The sequence below is a fragment of the Ailuropoda melanoleuca genome, chromosome 4 (genome assembly GCF_002007445.2).
Source record: "Ailuropoda melanoleuca isolate Jingjing chromosome 4, ASM200744v2, whole genome shotgun sequence".
Taxonomy (NCBI): Eukaryota; Metazoa; Chordata; class Mammalia; order Carnivora; family Ursidae; genus Ailuropoda; species Ailuropoda melanoleuca.
In genome coordinates this window covers 3,049,321-3,072,106 of record NC_048221.1, presented here as the reverse complement: position 1 = coordinate 3,072,106, position 22,786 = coordinate 3,049,321, and the positions used below count along the sequence as shown (strand labels likewise).

At 59.9% G+C, this 22,786-nt stretch overlaps 3 protein-coding genes across 3 annotated transcripts in view; 1 reads left to right on the top strand and 2 right to left on the bottom strand.

Moving 5' to 3' along the window:
- The window catches only part of SH3GL1 (SH3 domain containing GRB2 like 1, endophilin A2), a 31,501-nt gene extending 19,083 nt beyond the window's left edge, over window positions 1-12,418 (top strand). Inside the window, exons 2-10 of the mRNA XM_034657541.1 lie at window positions 6,751-6,819; window positions 7,044-7,116; window positions 7,982-8,125; window positions 8,573-8,706; window positions 8,828-8,986; window positions 9,298-9,401; window positions 10,131-10,255; window positions 10,388-10,444; window positions 10,947-12,418. Of these exons, the coding sequence (XP_034513432.1) occupies window positions 6,751-6,819; window positions 7,044-7,116; window positions 7,982-8,125; window positions 8,573-8,706; window positions 8,828-8,986; window positions 9,298-9,401; window positions 10,131-10,255; window positions 10,388-10,444; window positions 10,947-11,143 (1,062 nt within the window). The 3' untranslated portion in view covers window positions 11,144-12,418. The remainder of the gene's footprint in view (window positions 1-6,750; window positions 6,820-7,043; window positions 7,117-7,981; window positions 8,126-8,572; window positions 8,707-8,827; window positions 8,987-9,297; window positions 9,402-10,130; window positions 10,256-10,387; window positions 10,445-10,946) is intronic.
- A 321-nt stretch (window positions 12,419-12,739) lies between these two features.
- Window positions 12,740-22,786, bottom strand: part of MPND (MPN domain containing) — a 20,140-nt gene continuing 10,093 nt past the window's right edge. The window contains exons 4-15 of the mRNA XM_034660013.1: window positions 20,153-20,300; window positions 19,188-19,424; window positions 17,386-17,518; window positions 16,853-16,937; window positions 16,614-16,710; window positions 16,265-16,337; window positions 16,107-16,183; window positions 15,157-15,325; window positions 14,979-15,049; window positions 14,587-14,676; window positions 13,858-13,950; window positions 12,740-12,952 (exon numbers count right to left, since the gene is read on the bottom strand). Coding sequence (XP_034515904.1) covers window positions 12,866-12,952; window positions 13,858-13,950; window positions 14,587-14,676; window positions 14,979-15,049; window positions 15,157-15,325; window positions 16,107-16,183; window positions 16,265-16,337; window positions 16,614-16,710; window positions 16,853-16,937; window positions 17,386-17,518; window positions 19,188-19,424; window positions 20,153-20,300 — 1,360 coding nt within the window. The 3' untranslated portion in view covers window positions 12,740-12,865. The remainder of the gene's footprint in view (window positions 12,953-13,857; window positions 13,951-14,586; window positions 14,677-14,978; window positions 15,050-15,156; window positions 15,326-16,106; window positions 16,184-16,264; window positions 16,338-16,613; window positions 16,711-16,852; window positions 16,938-17,385; window positions 17,519-19,187; window positions 19,425-20,152; window positions 20,301-22,786) is intronic.
- The window catches only part of FSD1 (fibronectin type III and SPRY domain containing 1), a 9,379-nt gene continuing 9,011 nt past the window's right edge, over window positions 22,419-22,786 (bottom strand). Inside the window, exon 11 of the mRNA XM_034657319.1 lies at window positions 22,419-22,432. Coding sequence (XP_034513210.1) covers window positions 22,419-22,432 — 14 coding nt within the window. The remainder of the gene's footprint in view (window positions 22,433-22,786) is intronic.

Below are 22,786 nucleotides of genomic sequence, written 5' to 3'. Positions count from 1 at the left end.
GGACTTGCACTGCAGAAGCAGAGGTCACGGCCTCAAGGCCAGGCCTCCGCTGCATCCCTGTTCCATCTCCGGGACAGCGGTACACAGAGCTTGGTCATCCAGGCCCTGACTCCGCTTTGACAGTCACTGGATGATGATTCCCCCATCTGCCTCGCCACTTCCTTCTAAAGCCACTTTTTTCCAGTGGTCAGTTCCTGCTTTGCTCCCAGTGCCCTTGCCATGGCCTGCTCAGATTTCCGGATTAAGCCAGACAGGTGACTGAGGGATTTTCTTGTTTGAGGGTTTCTCCCCGGCATTCGAGCAGCGTGTGCCAGGCAGGGCAGCGGCAGCTGGGACTTCACGTGGCATTCGGCTCGCCACCTTCCAGACAGCACAGCGTGTATGTCCCCATGCCAGCCCAGAGTCCCATTCTTCATCTCGAGGAGCCAGGAGCCAAGCAGTTCTGAGCTGCATTTGTGCAGGGATGTGGGAGGCTCAAGCCAGCCCGAGACGGGACATCAACGACCAGCCCTGCGGGTGGCAGAAGAGCACAGGGGTTTTGGCGGCGAGAGGCCAGGTCTGACCAGGGCCCCCCCGCCCAGCTCCTCCCCACAGCTTTCCTGGCTCTTTCCCCAGACGACAGGCAGCCCCGCTCTGGCTGGGAGACCAGCAGCTGGCACGGCCCTGCAGTCTGGGGGGCCTCCGGCTTCTGCTTCTGAGCCAGCGTCGCAGCTGCCACCGCCCCTTCTGCGGAAAGAGCGCTTAGGGTTCAGAGGCCACGGTCCTTTGGCACCAGAGCTGGGTTCCTGATGAAGCCCTGACGTGCCGTGTGCGGGAGTGTGTCTGGGTGCGTGTCTGCCCGCCGGGGCCTGATCCTGTGGTTGCGGCAGCCGACTGGGAGTTTCCATGTGTCCCATGACTTCAGAAGACTTTTCCTGGTTGATCATTTCCACTGCGCCCTTCCACAAGCTGCTTTTTAGAAAACATTGAGTTGTGATGGCGAGGAGGAGAGGAAGGGTGCGCCCTGAGGCATCAGGGGCACCAGCAAATCCGGGGAAGTGGCGGAATTCCCGGTATGCCGCAGGAAGTTCTGACTTGTCCAAACCCTGCCCTCCGTGGGGCTTAACAAAGGGGGTGGTGACTTATTCTCTCGGTCACCTCACAAATATTTACGGAGGATCTGTGACGGATGGAGTGCCTCGCCTGGTGCCAAGAGCTTTCAGTCTTTTGCTCACACGTCTCCTTCATGTGCTCCGGTTCCTTGCAGGAGGGGAGTGAAGGTCTGTTAGGGCACAGGTGAGGTTTCTACAGACTGTACTTCACCGGCACCAGCTCCTCACCCTGAGAGCCGTGGCCCAGCCCCACGTCTCCTGGCCTTTGCTCTCAGAGCCACATGGGAGCCCGGGCGTGGGGAATTTTCCCAAGTATCCCGGTGACAACAGGGGCCACTGAAGGTTTTTGGGTAGGGACAGACGCATCAAGAGAAGGTTTGGCGGCAGCCAGTGCACCACACACATCACCTCCCCAGAATCATGCTCAGCTCGCCTTGCCTTTCCACAAAGAGAGTCCTTTAGCCAAAGAGTCTGCCAGCTGGTGTCTCTGCCAGCACCCCTATGGTGGGAGCCCGGGAGCATGGGATGAGGAGGGAGAGCTATAAGAAGGCCAGCAGCCTCGTATTTGGCGGGGCAGCAGACAAACCTTGGCCCTGTCCGTGCCGTGGACTCTGGGTCACGAGACAGGAGACATGATGGAGACGGGGGGGGGGGAGGGTTTGCTCTGCAGTGTTTGGCTCCAAGCCTTCCAGATGTTAGGAGGCGGCAGGGAAGGCGGGTGGAGTTGGAAGGGATCTGGAGGGAGTTTGTCTGTCCTCGGGCCCCTTGCCCTCCCCTCCCTTCCCTATGCCGTCACCCTGGCTCAGGAATTTCTCAGCTCTGCCCAGGATCATCACTGCTGCCTCTTGGGGCCTCCCATGTCCAAGCATTGTGCACACGCATTCTGACGCCTCCCCACAGCCCTCAGAGACCCGCGCGGGCCCCAGGCTTCATTTGCATCCTGTCACAGCCCAGTCCTCCAGCACAGGGCATGGAACCCATGCCCTCCACTTACAGCTCCACAGCCTCTCACCCCTCAGTTTCCTTATCCGTGAAATGGGCCAGCTGGTCCCTGCACCCTCATCAAGTAGATATGATGCATGTGTCTGCACAGTGCCTGGCACATAGCCGGCCAGGAATGGTAGCCCTTGTGCCCCAAACCTGCATCTCGCCCAGAACTCTGCCCACCTGGCCTGGCTCTGCCATTTGGGACCCTGCCTTTTCAGGTCCAGCTCAGATAGCACTGGCTTTGTGGCTCGTCCAGCTTGGAGCCGCATCCTGCTGCCCTTGGGCACATTTACGCCTCCTTTGTGACTCTCACCATGTTCTTCTCTTCGTTGCTGTTATATCGGACAGTCTCCTCTCTTCCACCAGAGGGGCGCTCCCCAAGGCCAGGGCGGACTGTCGTGCCCCTTCTGTATCACCTCCTGCTTCAGACACAGTTCATCATGTAGTGTGGTCGTTAGCCGGTGCCGGCCTGTCGACCCCCATCCTGACAGCCATTGCTAACTAGAAGCAGCCATGCTCACACCCAAGAGCCTGGAGGCCTGTTCACTGGCCCAGAGCCTCAGGATGGCTCGTGTCAGGCCATGGCCAGAGTGGCTGGGCCCGGACCCTCGAGGTCCCCTTTGCCCGGGGCCCTGGTCTCCGTCACCTGTACTGTGCTGTTCACTCCAGCTCTCCAGCAGTGCCGACAAGCAGCTTCTCCCTTCTGCCTGGCATGAGAAAGGTCATCCTGGCATCCACAGATAGGCAGGGAGAGGTTAGCTACACAGAGGCAGGAGGGGAAGCCTAGGCCAGGAGAGGTCAGGTGACCTCCGATGTTACCCTGGGAGGTGGTCCTGGAGCGACTCCAGTGGCCCAAGAAGAAGGTGACCGGACAAGGTGTAGGACGCTGGAGTAGGGACCCATATGGCGCCCATCTGGGACGATGTGGCCCTGAGCAGCCCTGCACATCTCCCCCCCTCCCTCCCCCACCTCTTTCTCCCTCCCTTGTTTTCTCTTAAACCCTTAAATAGTCAAAGCAGATCATCTGCCTGGGTCACCAAGCCTGCAGATTGGCCCCTTCATTTTCCGTGTCATGTGTGTTGATCAGATTTCCCTGCAGAGAGGATTCAATTGGAGGCCTGCTTTTGGCTTCCTCCCACCCCGCAGGATTCGAACTGCTTTCCCAGCTATCACCAAGTGGCCGCCGCAGATGTGCCTGCCAATGTGGGCAGCCGTCCTCTGCTCGCCCCCATAAAAGAAGCTTCTCCTGCCTTTCCGTGTTCTAACTTGACTACCGCAGTGGCTGCCCTGCTGGCTTGTGGCACGCAGCACCTCCCCAGTTCCTTCCGTGGATTGTTCCACCGCGTATGCTCTTTCTCTCCTGTGAGATTCCCTCCTTCTCTCCAAAGATGGCCGAAGGTCTGGAATGGTAACCAGTCTTTGAAAGAATAGCCCCTGTCCCACCTCGTCTTTACTATTAATGCCCACAGGCCAACACTTGTGCATGGAAGTCACGTGGGTGCTCTGGGGTGAAGATCCGGCTCTGTTCCAGGCTCGCTCCCCTCCCAGGTGCCCAGTTCACAGGGGGTGCTGTCAGCCGACGCGGCTCCGCTGCTCAGAAACGCAGGAGCCTGTGGACAGGCCGCTGTGTACCCGATGTAGTCACTTGCGGACACGGAGGATCATTAAAAGGCCACGTGGGATCCAGGCCCGGCGAGTTGCCAGAAGGCATCAGGGAGGCATACGAGAGCAGGGCCTGTTGCTCCCTCCCCAGTAGCACCCGCCTCTGCAGTCTGAACTTAGGGCACTTGGAGCCACAGATTCCTGTCCCATCCTGGAGTGCCTGCCGCTCAGGCTGGGGACAGAGCCTGCTTTTCCCAAAAGTCAAAAGTAGACAGGGGTAATATCAGGCCAAACATACGGCGTGAATCCTTTGTGCAATTTCCAGAAGAGGTGCCACCAGAGAGAAGAGAGGGAACCTCCTGCTCGCTGGAGGTGTTCTGAAGCTGGATCAAGGTGCTGGCGCTAAAACTCATCCAAGGGGAACTCCTGACCAGTAGATCGTGGGATAGGCCAGCAAAGAAGAAGACAGACATGGGACCCTGTCTGCTTGGGGTGCCGCAGAGCAGCCGCACTCGTGCAGCGGGTCCCCAGCAGCCTGGGCGCTAACACACAGCCGCCTGGCCTCCCCCAGGGCAGACCCTGCTCTAGGCCCTTTGTGGACACAGTCACTGAGCACTACCCTGAGGCCCACTGTGCGGGCAGCGGCAGGCCAGGCGGGAAAGGAGCTCGGGAGCCAGTCTCTGCAAAGAGCCGGGAAGCATCCGGTGTGCAATGGGGAACTCATCTCCGCCACCAGGTCCCACTGAGCGGCAGCCCTGGGTCTCACATGGTGGGGGCCACTTGGGGCCCAGACGGGCTCCTGAACTGGGACAGGGTTCTGGAGAAAGTTCCGGCTCAGGCAGGGCTTCGTGTTGGCCCCAGGGAGGCGCCAGCCTGGCTTTCACAGTGGCAACCATTACGGGGTCCCTGCTGGCGATTTAGGTTCTGGTGCAGTCGGGTGGGGCCCGGGAGGCTACGGTTTCCACACACTATGGCAGTCAGGGCCCCGCAGGAGAGTGGGCGCTGGTCACCACCCTCTCTGCCTGCCCCCGGGAGCTGCCGCAGCCACGCAAGGCTCAGCCAGCAGGGGACAGGCCCTCGGTGAGCCCGTGGGCGTCCCTGGCTGTTGCTCAGATGTGGAGAGGAAGAGGGGGCCCCAGCAGGCACTGCGTCTGTTCCCTCCCGCCATGTGCGGGAGCAGGATCGGAGTGTGGGAGTGTGGGCTCCACAGGCGGAGCTGTTATCGACACGGAGGTGTCTGCTGCTCTTGCTGGATCTGAAAATGAGTGTGCATTTTTCCTGAGCAGGACTGAGATGGCAGGGTCGTAGCCTTCCCTATGGGCAGGACCCTTTGGGGCCCTCCCGCCCCCTCCACCTAGGCAGCATCCCACCCGCTGAGCACCCAGGGCTGGCTGCTCAGTGACAGGCGGTCCCGGTCTCTGGAAACATCTGCTCCTCATCCCCAAAGGTGCGTCCTTGTTACCAACACCGCCTGCAGATCCTCCCATTGACCACTTAGATCCCTCTCCGCTGGACACGGTCTGTACCCTGGAGAGCCCCACACTCAGAGCCGCGGCCCTTCGTTGCTATGATTGGCATGTGACTTCTTTGATTTTCCCTTTTTTTCTTTTGGCCTCTAATCCTTTTATCCATTTGTGCTGGTTCTAAGACTGTGAGCCTTGGAAAGAAAGGACATGGGAAACGGTCATCTGCTACCTGAGGAACTTGAGCCTGGAGCTCCCAGACAGGGTGAAGGGAGACTGGTAGGGACCCAGCATGGCCTCCTGTGTGCCTGGGTGCAAGGATGGCCTGGTATCCAGGCCCACACGTGGTGCCCGCGGAGCTGAGGGCTCTGGAGAGGCAGGGAGGCGCCACTTATGCCCCATCCCCAGCAGGCTGCAGTGTCTGCCCGTGCCCCTCCCATTAGGGGAAGGATGTGGCTCCTGCCTGGGAGACCTGCCCCTGTCTGCCCCACACCGTGTCCTCTTGCACCGAGCAGGCCATCGGTCCCGGGGCCCCGGAAGGTGTGGTTTTGAGCACCTACGCTTCAGTTCCCTCCCAGTTCACCAGAAGAGTCTTGTCTCACGTCAGGCAGTGAACTCATTTCCCTCTCGCAACCACTGAATTTGAGAACGTCCTGTTTTACCATCATCAAAAGAAGTGAAACTGTCCCATGATATAAAGTGAAACACCCCATAAATGCCCAGGAAGTGACCAGGGTCTTTCCTTATGGAGTGGCTAGCAGGAGCACGAGGGCAGCCCCTGCCTATCCTGCAGGGTCCCCTAGAGGACGGCGAGTGGCCCGAGCCGCTGCAGGTGGTGACAGTCACCAGGCAGGCCCTGCAGCAGCCCTGCTTCCTTCCTGTCCCCCCACTGCAGCAGCCTCACCGCTCACCTGCACCCTAGGCACCCCCTGACTCCCAAGCTCAGCCAAGTAGAAAGCCCCAACCCACTGGCCCTGTCTCCTCTGGATCCTGTGCTGGCGGGGGGTGGGGGTGGCTCACAAAGCGATGGACTGGGTCATCCTCACATCCATTCAGCCACAGGACCTCCTCCCTACCACAGACCTGCTCATCTCCCAGAGGTGCCCAGGGAGAGTGTGTTTTGGGGAAGTGCTCGCCCCAGGTTCCCAGGATTCCTTCCCAAAGAGGCAGGAATTCAGTGGGGGAAAGGGAGGTGTGTGATCCCTGAGCAAAGAGGCTCTGACGAACCTTTTCCCCACACCTGGAGCTCAACCATGGCATCAACTGTCTGGGTGTGGGCACCTGAGCCCTGAGAGAGGACCCTGAGGGAGGATCACTCAGCTGTGGTTGGCCCCAAGCAGGCCGGGGATGGTGGCACTCAAGGTTAGGCCTGGCCAGGGAAGGCTTCCAGGTGGAGATGCCACCCCCACCCCCAGGTTCAAAGAAGGCTGTGGGTTTGGAAGCAGGGCCTCGCTCAGCCTCCCATCTGCCGTCAGCTGCATCCCTGGGAAGCCGTCATGGACGTGCTGACCCCTTCACCTGTTCCCCTGGCAGTGGACATGGCTGGAAGGCATAGCCAGTCCTCCTCCTTGTCTGAGGCTCACAATGTTTTCCCTCCTGTCCCCCAGCTGGTCAGTGAGAAGGTCGGAGGGGCCGAAGGGACCAAGCTTGATGAAGACTTCAAAGAGATGGAGAAGGTACCAGGAGAGGCAGTGCGGCCCATCTGATGCCCAGCACTGTTCACCCTCACGGGCCACAGCAGTGCTACACCCGAGCTGCGGGGGGAGTTCACGGAGGGATGGGTTCCCCGGCCCTGGGAGGCGGTGGGGCTGGGGAGCAGGGCAAGGGCTGTCCAGGGACTCCTGGTCTGGCCTCTGGCGCCCCGATGGTTGCAAAGCCCACATCCTGCTTCTCTTCACAGAAGGTGGATGTCACCAGCAAGGCTGTGACAGAAGTGCTGGCCAGAACCATTGAGTATCTGCAGCCCAACCCAGGTAGGGGTGCTGGCCAGCTCAGCCAGGAATCTGCCGGTTACCGGTGCTGAAGAATGTGTGGGCTCAGAGAGCTGAAGTGCCTGGGCGGAGGCAGGCGGGTTTCATGGGTGGCTGGATTCAAGGACCCAGGGATCCAAGGACATCCTCAGAGTCATGCATTTCCTTTCCACTGCATCAGGCAGCGCTCATTCTTTGTGGCAACCCTGGTCTGAAATCACCCGTAAGGCTAATAGTCCCAGCAGAAAAGAGCATCTTTTCCACCTAACCAACTCACTGGACCAGTTTGAATTGGTTGCCCGCCTGTTTGCCAGGCCCCAGCTGCAGGCCCACCTTTGGAGCATGAGGTGGGAGGGTCCTGAGTCAGAGAGAGAGATGGGGACCTTTTCCTGAGGAAAATCCGAATCCGAGTTCCCGTCGCAGGAGGTGGTAGATGCGGACAGACGAGCAGAGGCAAGCGTGCAGCTCCTCCCCCACGCCAGGTGGGGGGCTGTGTCTCGGGCGCCTGGACCTGTACACACCTATACCTGCCCCCCCCTTCGCTGGGATGCTGCGCCCCAGGCCAGGGAAGGGAGCTTCTGTGATCAGAGCTGTGCTCCAGGACGAGGAGGCCCCCAGGGGTCCAGAGGAGGCGGTCACCTGCTCACTACCAGTGCTCCTGTGGCCCAGGGGAGCGGAGGAAAGAGGTCTCTGCAGGAGATTCTCCTCGGAGCCTGGCCATCAGCAGGCATAGGAACCACGGTTGCTTGGGTCTGGGCAGCGCTTTAGAAATAAGGGTGTTGGGGAGAGGGGGCAGCCTGCAGCGCTGGCCAAGTGCAGGCCTGGGTTTGAGACTGGCCGCGTGCCTACCCAGCCCATTGTCTTCCAGCTTCACGGGCCAAGCTGACTATGCTCAACACGGTGTCCAAGATCCGAGGGCAGGTGAAGAACCCCGGCTACCCACAGTCCGAGGGCCTGCTGGGCGAGTGCATGATCCGCCACGGGAAGGAGCTGGGCGGCGAGTCCAACTTTGGTGAGGGCTATGGAAGGCCGGGCTAGAGGGCCAGAGCGTCGGGCACTGGAGGGCGGGATGCCACTTCCTGCCACTGCTCCCGAGTCTTCTCCAGTGCCTGCTACTCCCCTGGATGAGGGCGACTGAGGCTCCCAGAACACCCTTCCTTCCTCAGTGGGGATAAGCAAGTATTAGAGTGTTGGCTGTAGGGCCACTGGAAAGTCTGCCCTTGAGCCCCACAGCTAATGCTGGGGAAACTGGGCGGGGGGGTTGCAGGGGCTTGACCCTCATCATCGCCAGCTCCTGGCTACTGGGGCTCAGATTCAGACTCCAGGGACTCTTGTTTTGTCCTGAATTCTGGCGTCTGGGCACTGGGGTGTGAGGGCAGGTTAGAAGTTGGGGGTAGCTTGGGCCCCTAGGCCCTGGCCTCCTATGACAGCTTCTCCCCCACTCCCCGCCCTGCTGCAGGGGATGCCCTGCTGGATGCAGGGGAGTCCATGAAGCGCCTGGCAGAGGTGAAGGATTCTCTGGACATAGAGGTCAAGCAGAACTTCATCGACCCCCTGCAGAACTTGTGTGACAAGGACCTCAAGGAGATCCAGGTGCCGCCCCCCTCCCGTCCACCCACACCCCGTTCAGCGTGCCCGCCCTCACGCAGCCCCGCCAGCGTTGTCCTCCCGCAGCCCCCAGCACGCAGCTCACAGCCCCATGCCCCCATCCCAGCACCACCTGAAGAAGCTGGAGGGCCGCCGCCTGGACTTCGATTACAAGAAGAAGCGACAGGGCAGGATCCCCGATGAGGAGCTGCGCCAGGCCCTGGAGAAGTTTGAGGAGTCCAAGGAGGTGGCCGAGACCAGCATGCACAACCTCCTGGAGACCGATGTGCGTCCAGGCCCTCCCTGGGGGGAGCCCCCACCCAAATTTGGGGCCAGTGGGCGGAGTCACGCATGCCCTGCCCACAGCGGGCTCAGCCCCTGCTCCGAGCCTGAAGGGGCAGCTGCGGGACCCGAGGGGCCTCCACTCACGCCCTGAAGCTTTTGGGTCTCCTCCAGCAGCAGCACAGGGGTCAAGCAGGTGGGGAGGGGACGCAGCCCCTGTGTCGGGAGCATTCTGGCAAGACTCCCTAAAAGAGGTGGTCTTGGGGGTAGGGGTCACAGGGAGGGTCAGTCCTTCAGCAGGCTGCTCACTTGCAGATCGAGCAGGTGAGCCAGCTCTGTGCACTGGTGGATGCCCAGCTCGACTACCACCGGCAGGCCGTGCAGATCCTGGACGAGCTGGCCGACAAGCTCAAGCGAAGGTGAGCCCCAGCCAGCCTTCCCTGCAGGAGCCACGTCTGGGTTTGTGCTGGGCCCGGGGGCCCTGGAAGCCTAGAGTGCTCCCATGGATTCCTGGGCAGGCCCTTCAAGGCTTCCAGGACACCACCGCCAGCCTCCCTGACAGCGCAGCCCTGCTTGGAGCATGGGACAGAGCAGGGGGCTGGCGGCTTTTCATAAAGAATCCCCAGACTGCACTCGGGGGGTGGGGGCTCCAGGAGGGAGAAAGACCTCATCAGGCTTGTCACAGTTGTCAGAGGGGAGGGTTGGAGTCACCTGAGGCTGGGAGGCCAGAAGAATGGCCTAGGAGGCCTTTCAGAGCTCTGGGCCTGAGGTAGGGGTGGGTTACCCAGGGCAGGGGCGGATGGGGCTCCCCTCTGAGAGCTGTTCACTGGTCTAGGGCCTGAGAAGGACAGCCTTGGGCAGCCGTGTCCGCAGGTGTCCCCCTTGGGCATGGCAAGGGGGCAGCACGGTTTGGCAGGACCTGGCCAGCTGACAGCCTCTGAGAAAGGCCTGAGCTGGGGGAGCTGACCAACTGGGAGACCCTTTGGTTAGACCCATTGGGCCTCCGTGTCTAGGCCTGGTCTCAGGGCCCCTCCTCCCACCCCAAGCCCTGGGCAGCAGCATCAGTGGCAGGGACAGACGTGTCCCTTTACCTTGGCACACAGAGGACTCCAGCCCTGCTGGCTGCTCATAGCTCTCCCTCCCTGCAGGATGCGGGAAGCCTCCTCTCGTCCCAAGCGGGAATACAAGCCCAAGCCTCGGGAGCCCTTCGACCTTGGGGAGCCTGAGCAGTCCAACGGGGGCTTCCCTTGTGCCACGGCCCCCAAAATCACACGTAAGGAGCGGGGAGGGGGCCCCCCCCAGCCCACCTCTGTCCAAACTTCGGAGCCAGGCCCACCCCACTCCCTCTGGGGAAGTGACCTAGCCCAAGGTTCTCAGTCCCCCTCTCTGCTTTGTCCGCAAGCAGCTTCATCATCTTTCCGGTCTTCCGACAAGCCCATCCGGACCCCCAGCAGGAGCATGCGTGAGTGTCCCTGCGGGCACAGACCCTACCCTCACAAGCTCCCCACCTCAGTGTGAAACACTGCCTTCTGGTCTGTTCAGAAGGACCCTTCTCCCCTTGTCTGGTAGAAGACGCCCCTGGGATCAGTCCTCTTGGCCCATCTCGGGCAGGGGAGGGGCTAGCCCCTGCAGCCTGCGAGGCACAGCACGGCCTCTCTGGGCCTCCCCATCTGCAGGAGGGTCTTCCGTGAACACCAAGGGTGTCGAACAGCCTCTAGGCTCTCTGAGGGACAGCCTGAGGGCTTCTGGTCATTCTGTCACCCTGATGCCCCTGGGTGTCCCCAGCGTTTGATGCCCACTGATGGAGCCCATTTCCATCCCTCTTGTCCCTTGTTACTCCTTTTTGACAAGGCTGGGGGGCAGCCGAGGAAGCAGGAGCTGTCCTTCAGGAGACACAACCAGGCTGGGGCGGGCAGGGTGGGGCAGGAGGGAGCCAGGGGTCTGAGCCGAGCCCCTGCCCCCAGCACCCCTGGACCAGCCGAGCTGCAAAGCACTGTACGACTTCGAGCCCGAGAACGCAGGGGAGCTGGGCTTCCACGAGGGTGACGTCATCACGCTGACCAACCAGATCGACGAGAACTGGTACGAAGGCATGCTCCACGGCCAGTCGGGCTTCTTCCCCCTCAGCTACGTGGAGGTGCTGGTGCCCCTGCCGCAGTGAGGGCGTCGGCCCGCTCCACCCGGCCTGTGCCCACCTGCCCTCTGCAGCCAGGGCAGTGCCCGCCGGCGCTCCTGGGCCCAAGGAGGGGAAGGCAGGCCCCCCTGGGGCAACAGGGGCCAGGGAGGCAGGGGCCGCTGACAGTAGCGCTCACCCACAGCCTCTCTCCACGCAGCAGTCTTGGGGCCGGGCAGTATTTTTCCTCCTTGCTGCTCCCTGACTGCGCGTCCCCAGCCCCGTGCCCCGAGGGGGCTGACACTAAGGTGCTCTTAGAAACACTAACTTCCTCTTGCCCCTCCAGGAACGGGTAACTCCAGGTGAGCCCCCTCATTCACACACACACACACACACACACGTGTGCACACGACCCTGTCCTGTCTCCTCTATTCTGGGGTGTCCCCCACCCCCCAGGAGTCCTGCCCTTAACAGGATGAGCTGGAACATCTGTGCCACTGGGTGTTCTGAGTAGGACCCCTGGCCAAGACTCAGCACCCTGCTTTTAAATTACCCCACAGCACTCCTTCCCAGCCCCAACTCCAGGGCTCCCCAGGCCCTGGCACACCTGTGATGCCACCTCCCTGGGGAGACACAGTCCTGGGGTCCTCAGGGTTCCCCTAAAGACCGGCCCTTTCCTGAGCAGCCTTGGAGCTGCTGTCGTCTCCCGCCTCCACCCCGTCCTGCACCCTGTCCTCAGTTCCCACGTGTAGGGCGCCCCACCCCAGACAAGCACACAGACGTTCTTCTCCGGCACAAGCTGCCACCACCAGCTGTGCACACAGCACACACGTGTGCACCACACACGGGACCACAGGAGTCTTCCAGCCTCTGCTCTGCAGAAGGTCAAATACAAAGGCTTTGATGAATGTTCCCAGAGCCCTGGCTGCTGGGACGACCCTCAAGAGGGTCACAGGCGCCTCCCTCCTCCTAAGCTGGCCACTATCCCCGCTGCAGACAGTGGCCCCAACCGTCTCCCCAGAGACCCAGGCAGGCAGCTGCCCTGACCAGAGCCCAGCCCTGCGTCCACTTCCTCTCTTGCCTTGTCCAAAAATTGGCTCAACTGGGGGACTTCAGGACTGGATCACATTCCCCTCCTCTGATGACCCGGCACAGCCCCCGGGGACGCCAGGCTCTGCCCCACCCTGAGCCCCCCCAGTGCCATTCCAGGGGGGAGGCACCGACCTCCTAGCAAAAAGATGAGCGGCAGAGCTTTGGTCACAATCGAGGGCAGATCAAAATGTAATCCTTTTTTTAAAAAAGTATTAAATGTCTCTTTCTAGAGCCTCGTGCTTGTTTGTGGTGCAGGGTGGGTCTTCCCCCAGCGCACCTGGACCCTCACAGCTCCCCAAGGGGTCCCCTGTCAGGGCAGGACCACTCCCGGGGAGGGTACCCACCCCCAGGAGCCTGGGAGGGACAGCTGTCCTCTGCCCGGCCGCCGGCGCTGTAGCTCCCCAGACCCCGCTGCAGCCCCGGCCCCGGGAAGCCCGCACCGCGGCAGCATGACGAGCGTCCCCTCCTGCACCAGCCAGGGCGCCTCGCTGCCCAGCCAGCTGCCCATGTGCCTGGCGATGAGTGCACCCCCGGGTGAGACACACGCCCGGGCTCTTTGCTCCTCCCCTTTATTATCTGTGCCACGGACAAAGCCCCCAGACCCACTCCCCCTCGGCTGGAACCGCTGGGGGTTCAGAGTCCGACCAAGAGGGCCCCCAGGCCCTCCGAGGCGGTGCCTCAGCTCCCTTGTTTAAGAAGGCTGTAGACCTGCTCCAGCACGTGGCCCAGGCCCTGGTCTTTGGGTGTCCTGCTGGCCAGGGAGATCTGAAACGAGCAAGGCTGGCGCCTCAGGGTTGGGCCCAGAGGTCCTGCCCCCCGCCCCCCATCCTGGCACAGGGGCTCTACGAACCCAGGTACACAGTAGTGTCCCGAAAGCCAGGTTTTACTTTTAAAGGAGGCGGCCCACTCATGCAATGTTCTGGGTCTTGGCGGGGGAAGGGGGTACTATCTGCACATTCCACACTCTGCTCTCTCCCCCGCTGCCTCCCTGCCAGGCTCTCACACCCCTTGCATGGGGAGCCGCCCCCCACCCCACCGGCCCAGTGACAGGGTGGAGGGGCCCCATGGCAGCTCGAAGCTCTGGTCGCTCTAAGTTGGTACGAAACAAGCAAGCATGCCAAACTCTTCTCTACCCAGTGGAGTTGAAAATGCCTTCTGAGAAGGACTTCCACGCTGGAAGTCAGATACGGCCCCCCCCAGCCCTTAAGTGTCCCCCTAAATGACTGTAGGGCCAGAGAGCTGGAGAAACCCTTCAGGGCACCAGCTGCTCTCGGCTTGGTTCAGCTTTGCTGGTGCTGCGGCTCCAGCTCGGACCACAGTCCCTTGTGCGCTCCCCGCGGACACCCACACTGTGAGACGGCCCAACGCAGCTTCTCTCCAACCCCCCGCCCGCGGGCTGTTAGCTGTCATCTGCATTTCGGTAGATGCACGAGTGGGCCACCTCCTTTAAAAATAAAACCTGGCTTTCGGGGCACTACTCTGACTGCATTCCTGTCCTGTGGCCAAACAAGACTCCGCTTTGGCCGCCTTAATATCCGGCCGAAGCACTTCATACAGAACAGTGTAGGACAGCACCTGTTTCTCAGGCTGCCCATGGATAGATCCCTGGGGGCTCCCCAAGAACTGTCTTCCTCCAGGGGTTTGCAGGAGACTGGGGGCATGAGGCTTACCTTCAGCTTGTCGAGGTACGTGTGCTCCTGGCTCCAGGGCTCCTGGAACCTCACGAGGTCAGGGGCGCCCTTGTAGAACTCCACCAGCAGCATCTACAGGACGGGGGGCTGATGGGACCCCTCGCTCCCGCCCTCCCGCGCCACCACTGCAGCCGCCCCCCCTCGCGGAGCTCCCGGTCCTCTACAGCACGCAGGCGCTACCCAGGACCCCAAGACAGACCACCGAGGAGCGCCACCAAAGGGAAATAAGGGAGCTGAGCAGGAGGCCCCTGGAGGGGGAGACGGAAGGACCCCCGGCAGAGGGAGGCACGGGTGATTCGGAATGTCTGCGTAGGCCTGACCCGCCCCCTCGTGCGGCCGCGTCCCCAGCAACAGCGGATCCTCAATACCACAGGTGTGACCTTCTAGCTGTTTTTAAAACGGCTGTTAGAACGTGGGCACTAAAAACATTCATCTGGGCACCAACTGGAGTCCCTCACGTGTCTTCATTTGAACAGTCAGTGGCAGGTGCAGAGGCGCGAGGCCGGGCACCTCCAGCAAGTTCCAGAACAGCAAGGAGGCCAGACTGGGGGCGGGGAGCAGGTGGGCAAGAATCTGGGACTTGAGTTTCAGCCACGGAAGGGTCTGCCCTGATGTGGCACATTCAGCCACCCTGAGTCCTGCAGTTTCGCACAAAGCCCCACCCCCCTTCCCGGGGGCCCCGCCCACCGCACCCCGGAGTGAGCTCACCATCTCATGCAGGATGTCATTAGTCAGAAAGTTGTCCTGGACATAGGCCATCTCCACGTCCATGGGGATGCCGTAGTCACTGGGCCTTTGCTGGCAGGGACACAAGCCGGTCACCGCCAGCCACGTCCAGCCCCCCATCCCATGAGTAATGTGCCCTGGGCAGCAATCGGGGAATCCAGACTCCAGTCCTGGCTCAGGGCCGCGTGGCCCCGGGCCCAGCACGAGAGGCCGGGAACAGCTCTCCAAACCCCATTTCTGACCCCAGCACAGGTTCAGGAAGGAGGCCATCTTAGTAACGAGGGCAGCATGCTCCATGTGGAGCCCACATGCAAGGGTTCTGTTCCCATTTCACAGGAGACGCTGGGGCCCCAGCCCCTCCCGGCCCCGCCTACCTCAGGGGGCGGCATCACCCAGAATGGTGAGATCTTGGACTCGGGCCCCGGATTGCCGGAGTAGTAAGGCGCTGCAGGAGGAGAGTGAGAGTGGGGGCTGGGCCTGGAGGGGTCAGCAGCCCAGGACGGCCACGCGCACGCACACACGGACGCACGCACGCCGGGCTTCCGGACTTACAGCAGAGCAGGGCCAGGCAGGGCTGGAAGCCATTGCTGGAGCCCTGCAGCCGCAGCTGGTAGTCCATCTGCGAGTCGATGTCCTGCAGCGACGGCAGCGCGGGGCTGTGCGGGTGGCTGTGGTACCAGCCCACCAGGGACAGGCCCCGCAGGAGTAGGCTCTGGTAGATCTGGGGGCACAGGCGAGGCTGGGGCGGGCAGGGCGCCGGCTGGGGGGCCCCCAGCCCGTGCGTGCGCGCGCACACCTGCCTCTTTCCATCCCCATGTGAGTCCAGCAGTGATTATGTGCCTGCTGTGTACCAGGCCCGGGGACACAGCCGTGACCAAGACAGACCCTGCCCCCACCCCACATAAAAAGATGTACCTGTCACCAAGCAAGGCAACAGCTTATCGGGGGCACTGCTGTACCCCTAGCTCATGAACAATTCCTGGCGCACAGCAGGCACTCAAATAGTTAAATGAGGAGCTGGATGGGTGTGTGTGCCCTTGAGCAGGACAGGCATTTCCGGATGAGAGGCAAGTGAGTGCCTAAGGAGCAAGACAGAGGTGGGCCAGGAGACGTGCCTGCCAAATCCACACCTACTGGCCGCCACGAGAGCCGCCGGTGGTGCCCGGGGAAGGCGGGTGTGCAGCACGTGGCACAGCGCCAGCCCTGTGCAAAACCGCACGGTGCAAACACTATCAGAATGGCAGCTGATGTTCATCAGGCTGTCACTATACGCCGGGCACAGCATGGAAACGGGGTGCAGAGGGAAAGGGGGCTGGCCACCTGTGCACAGAGGAAGGATGACCGTGGGATCACAGACACACGGCGGGTACTCACACACACACATATGTCTGCACACTTGTTGAACCAGAACACCTGGTGCTAGACACCAGGACACGGCAGCCAGGACAGCTGCGTCCACCTCCGCCCTCCCCAGAACACCCTGACCCCGTGTGTCCCCTCACCTCGTCTTCCATGGTGGCGGCCATATCCGCGTCCCCCAGCCGGCTCCGACAGGGGAAGGCTCTTAGCACAGTGAGCACTGCGCAGAGGCAGGGAGAAGGTGTAGACATCAGCCCCAGCCCCAAGCGCCCCCCCTGCTCACCTGGCCCCAAATACCCACTCTGGCTGTTGATGTCCCAGCGGCCCCCCAGGTACCCCACGACCTCGCTGCGAGTCAGGTGGCTGTGGAAGTCCTGGGGAGGGGATGGACAGTGGGAGAGAGCCTCAGGCTGCAGACCAGCCCCAAATGTCTATCCTCAAGGCCAGAGCCCTTGCGATGTGCAGGGACCACCCCACCGGCCTCCTTCGTTCAGACCTTGAATGCCTACTGTTTACTAGCAGTGAACAAAGCAGACACGGTCCCTGCCCTCATAGAGCTAACATTCCAGGGACCCCTCCCAGGTGCCCCAGCCACCTGCCCAGGCCTGGCCCTTGGCCCGCAAGGGACACGGTGGCAGCAGGGCACACACCAGCAGGAACAGCACGTTGCTGGAGATGGCCACGTTGAACGGCTGGAACTTGTTGATGGCAGCAAACGATGTTACTTCCACCAGGGTGTGGGGGTTCCTGTCGGAGCCAGAGGGTCCCACAGCTTGCCTCGGGAGCCAGCTCTGAGCACGGGAGGCCTTGCGCCCACCCTACTCCTGCTCGTGCTGCCCCCACCCCCGCAGAGCGCCTGTACACGGGGGCGGGGGGGGGGGGGTCTAACCTGGCTGAGTCGCGACTGCCCAACATGCAGTAACGCACAGGCGTCCGGATCTTGTTTTCCAACCGCTTCCCGGGGGGCACAGCCTCTGCAAGGTGTGGGGCAATGGTAAAAAGGCAGCATCAATCCCTCCCAGCCCAGAACCGGAAAACAAAAGCCCAGGCAGCCCAAGAAAGAAAAACCTCCAGAGGCAGCTTGAAAAATCAGGCCACAGAACAGAGAGATCGAGCAGCGGGTTAATAAATCTGAAAAAAGGAGATTAAAATGCCAGATGAAGGGCTTAGGAAATCAGGTGAGGACCTCAGAAAACCAGGCATGGGGGGCCAAAGGAATCAGGCAATGAGGCAAAGAAGTCCTTCGAGAGAGCATGGAAATCAGGCAGCGTGGGAAAGAAATGAGGCAGCAGGGCTAGGAAGTCAGCCTGACATCTTGGGAGCGCTGAGAAAAAGAAAGGCCAGCTCTGTCCCGGGCCACCTCCCTCGCTTGAGTTGTGCCCGCCTCCCGCGCCACCTCCTCCGCTCGCCTAAGCCTCTCACCTGGGTGGGCAGGCTCCCCGGGCCCCTTCGCAGGTGGTCTCCGACTCTTGTCCTCCGCGGAGACCCCTGCCAGAACCTCCTCCTCTTCTTCCTCCATCAACAGCTCCTCCTCCTCCCCTTCACTGGCCGGGCTCTGGTGGGGTGGGGGTGGGGGACAGCCACAGGACCTCCAGCTGGATGCCGCCCACCCTCCTCACCACGGGCCAAGCGGACCTTTGGTTGGCCTGAGCCTTAGGTTCCTGCCATTGCCCCAGATGTCCACTAGAGGGAGGGAGTGAGCAGAGGCTGCCTATAGTTCTGTCGCAACTCCGGTTTGAGCGCCTTGCAGAAGATCCAAACCTCACCTCTGCTTTTTACAAGCTCTGTGGCTTCCGGCAAGCGCCCTAACCTCCCTGAGCTCTAGGCTCCTCATCTGTAAAACCACACAATGACCTCCAGCTGCAGAGGGACAGCATCAGGATGAAATAAGATAACGCCCACAAAGCAACTGGCATACCTCCTGCTGATCCACTCACTGGGCAAGCCAGTGATTAGGGGATTATGTCATCAGATTCTCTCAATAATCCCTCCTCCTGATTTCCCCTTAACTGCCCCTGCTGGGGTGACTTCCCAGTGTCCAAATCCAACAGTCACATAGTTTCTGTCCTTCTCCCCCTCAACGCGGTGTCTCACTGGCCCAGCCCCCTCCTGCCCCCGGGAACTCCTCAGGGACCCGGCTTCCCTCCCACCCCTCCAGCCCCCTCGGTCTCCCACCCCTCCCCCGGTGCCCAGGCTGGGTCCTCGGGCCTCTTCGCCCCCCTCCCGGGCAGGCTCGTCCACTCTCAACCCCCCTGTCTACAGCGGGACGATGCCCACAGTCCCATCTCCAGACTGGCCCTCCCCTGAGCTCCAGACTTGGAGGTCCGGCTGATCCTGGAGGTCTCTTTACGGGGGGCTCCCGACCGTCCCCCACACCTGCTCCTCCCCAATACCCATATCTGTGATAATGGCAGCTCCAGCCATCCACTTGCTCAGAACAAAATATCCCTTAACACCAACATCTCATGCAGCAGCAAATCCCATGACATCCACTTTCAAAACTAGTCAAAACTTGCCCACTTCTTCCCCCATCCACTGTCGCGCTGGTCCACCCCATCATCTCCCACCTGGACCAGTTCAGTCTCCTGCACACTGGTCCCCAGCTCCCGCACTCGCCCTGCCTCCCAGTCTGTACTGCATAGAGCAGCCACCAGAGGGCGCGCGTGGGCACCTGAGTCAGGTCTATCCATCCTCTGCCCCTAGCCTTCCAGGGCTCCCACCCACCTCAGGGTAAAGGCCCAACTCCTCCCTGCCTGTTTCCAGCCTGCCAGCGGCCCTACGGATTTCAGACCTGCCAACAGGATATACGTATCTGATACATACGGGTACTATGATCATCTCCATTTTCCATATGAAGAAGCCTGAGGACCCAGAGAGGGTCCTTGGTTAAGTACACCCAGCTGGCGACTACTCAAAGATCTATTATTATCACAGCATTCGGAACTTTCCCAGATCTAGTCCCTGCCAATGTCCCCAGCCCCCTCAGCTACCAAAGACACGTGTGCCTCCAGCTGTATGCGCGAATCACGGTTCCCCAAGCACTGTGCCGCCTTCCACTGACATGGCCTGGCTGTGCCATTCCCTCCCTCTGAAAACGCTCTTCACCTTGCTCTGACAAACTCCTGCTCATCCCACAGGGCCCCAGCTCCAACACCCTCACTCTGGGCACTCCCTCTCCAACACTGAGTCAGGGAGAGCCTGCTCCAGGAGGCTGAAGGACGCACCTCATCGGCAGCAGCTGTGGGAATGTGGAGCTGGTGTCGCCGGAGCCAGGCTGCCTTGTACTTGTCCAGTTTCTGGCCCTTGTACTTGACAGAGGCCCAGCCACAGCCGGACTTCTTGGCCGGGTTCACCAGCTTTTTGCAGTGCGTGGCCCAGGCGCTGGGTGAGTTGAACACCTGCCCCGTTTCCTGCCACACGATCCTCCCGTCGGGCTGCAGGTCCCCCATGAACTTCTTCCCCTGCAGTAACAGTGGCCTGGCTGAGCCCGGGACCTGGGACCCACCAAGGTACCTGCAGGAGGTACTCCCTGACCCCCTGCTGCTCCCCAGGGCTTAGCACCCACTTCCACCTACAGCATCCCTCCCAGGAAGCCTTCCCAGTTAGGTGCCTCCCAGCACCTGTATGTCCATTATCACAGTCCTCATCAGCTGGGACTGAAAGTGTCCAGCTCCGTGTCTCCACCCCCTCACTGGACTGCGAGCCCCCAAACGGCAGGGACGGAGTCTGCTCGATCCCTAACACACAGGGCACAGCCAGGCACGCAGCAAGCGCCCCATTCATGAACTGCTCCCACTCACAGACCCACAGCAACAGCAGCAAACCTGTAAAGCACTCACGGTATAGCAGACACCCTGCTGGGCGCTGGATTCATTTAATCCTCATTACAACCCCGTAAGAAAAAAAAATATATCCCATTTTATACATGAGGAAACTAGGATGGAGAGGCTGAGCAAGGTCCCACATCCAGGAAAGCGGTGGTGTCCTCTTCTGAGCTCAGTTTCTCCTTTGTGCAATGGGGTGTTTGGAAACAAAGTCCTCCAGCCCAGAGGGGCTCCTGCTGGGTCTGGATGCTCCGTGTTTCAGCTTTCCCTGCCCACACCCCGTCTCGGCCGGCGGTCAGGGAGCTCTGGGCCTCGGTTTCCCCTTCCTGCCCCAGCCGGGATGGGATGGGGGTAGGGGCGCTCACCAGGTAGTAGATGGACAGCACCCCGGCGCCCGGCTCCAACAGCGCGTCTTTGAGGAGCACCCTCAGCGTGACCGCGCGCCTGGTGAGCGCGCCCCCCGGCCCGCCGCAGCCCCCCGCCCCGGCTCCGGCCCCGCAGCCGCCTCCTCCTCCCGCNGTTGGACCGGAGCCCAACAGCCAATTATAGGAGGGTCATTTAAACTTTAACCAATAGGCAAGAGCCGCTGGATTTCCCTCCCAGCCAGTCAGTGTTATGCAGCTGCTTCCGCCAAACTCGTCCCCCTCGGCCAATCAGCAGGAGCTCCCACTCAGTTGTAGAGGTTGGTCCTCCGCTAGCCAATCAGATCCCGGGTCAAAACCGCTCCCGCGGTCTGGCGCGCCTCCCGACTTCCCACGCCCCTTTGCGCGGGGTGTTAATAGGCGGAGCCGGGCTCGGTGTCCGCCAGGCGTTTGCATCTCTGTCCTTTGTCCCCGGTCCTTATCTCAGGACCTTTGCTCCGAGGCGCAGCGACACTTCCCAGAACGGGGAGTCTCCAGCCTCTGGCAGGGCTGGAAGCCCGGGGCGGGGGCTCCTAGCCTGCGGGGAGCCATGGGCTGGGCTCTCCCGCGGACGGGTTTACTCGGCCCCAGACTGGAAGGGGGGGACAGGACATTGAGGGTGGGGGGCGATGTTCAGGGAGGGTGGTCTGGAGTCCGACCGGACCTAGCTCCAGATCCCGCTCCACCACTTCCCATCCCTGTGACTTTGGCCAAGGGGCTCCTCGTCTGTGTTTCACCATGGGAACAATAATATCTACTTTGGGTTGTTTTTTTTTTTAAGATTTTATTTATTTATTTGACAGAGAGAGACACAGCCAGCGAGAGAGGGAACACAAGCAGGGGGAGTGCGAGAGGAAGAAGCAGGCTCCCAGTAGAGGAGCCTGATGTGGGGCTCCATCCCCGAACGCAGGGATCACGCCGAGCCGAAGGCAGACGCTTAACGACTGAGCCACCCAGACGCCCCTACTTTGGGGTTGTTAAAGAACAGGGCTTGACATCTAATAAGAGCTGGATACATTTTTGTCAAGTCCACGCCTCCTTTTGGAGTTTCCCCACGCGCCCCGCACCCCCCTCCCAGGTCCAGCCACAAACGGGGCATTCCCCAGCATCTCCAGACTCTGACTTCAGTTTATAGCCCCATATCCTTGCCCACGTTCTCTTTGACTCTGTTCTCAACACCCTGGGCCAGACGTCTGGCTTCTCCATCTTCCTCATCCATCTTCCATCCTGGTCCCAGAGGGATCTTAACTAAAATGCAACAATGACCACCTCCTTTCCCTGCTCTAAATCCTTCTATGGCTCCCCATTGCCTTTGATAAATAAAATTAAACTGCTGTGACCTTACTAACCATTTATGACTCCCCTTTATGGCAGGTATTGTTAGCAACTTTATAAGACAGTTCATCAGATGAAGAGATTACCAAGTCAGACAGCTCTTGAATGGATTCCAAAGGCTATTTTTTGCTATGTGTATGAAGTCCAGGCAGCCCTATAACAATTAAGGAAATTGAATTTCTAATTTTAAGAGTCCCCAAAAAGAAATCTCCAAGCCCAGATGAAGAATTGTACCAAAGTTTCAAAGAAGAAATTAACACCACTTTTAAATAATCTCATCCAGAAAGTTGAAGAGGAGGGAATATTTCCCAATTCATTTAATGAAGATAGCATTACCTGATAGCAACACCAGATAAGGATAATACAAACAAACAAACGGGAAGGAAGGAAAAGAAAACTTATAGACTATATTCTTCATGAATAGATGCAAAAAATCCTTAACAAAATATTAGGAAATAGGGGCACATGGGTGGCTCAGTTTGTTAAGCGTCTGCCTTGGGCTCAGGTCATGATCTCTGGTCCCTGAGTCAGGCTTTATGTTCAGCGGGGAGTCTGCTTCTCCCTCTCCCTCTGCCCCTCCCCACACCTTGTGCTCTCTCTCTCTCTGTATCAAATAAATAAAATCTTTTAAAAATATATAAGGAAATAGAATTCGGCAATATATTTTAAAAAATTACATACCATCATCAGTATTCGAGAATCAATGTTATCCCCCATATTTAACAGGCTGTGGTAGGTAGAGTCATGATTCCCTAAAGATGTTCACATCCTAACCCTCAGGGCTTGTGAATATGTTAGGTTACATGGCAAAGGGATTTAAGGTGTGGATGGAATTTAAATTGCTAATCAACTGACTTTAAAGAAATTATCCTGGATTATCTGGGTGAACCCAATGTCATCCAGGGTTTCCTAAAAGCGGAAGAGAGAAGTGACAGTGGGAGAAATTGAGAGTGATATGATGTAAGGATTGTACCTGCATTGCTGGATTTGTGGAGAAAGGGGACCATGAGTCAAGGAATACAAGAAGCTTCTAGAAGCTGGAAAAGACAGGGATGCATCTTTTGAGCCTCCAGAAAGGAATGTAGCCCTGTCAACACCTTGATTTCAGCTTTGTGAGAACCATGTAGGACTTGTATAGAGCTATAGGGTAATACATCTGTGTTGTTTTAAGCCTCTACATTTACAATAATTCGTCAGAGCAGTCACAGAAAACTAACACACAAACTAAGGAAGAAAGGTCGAAAGAGCATTTCAATTAATGCA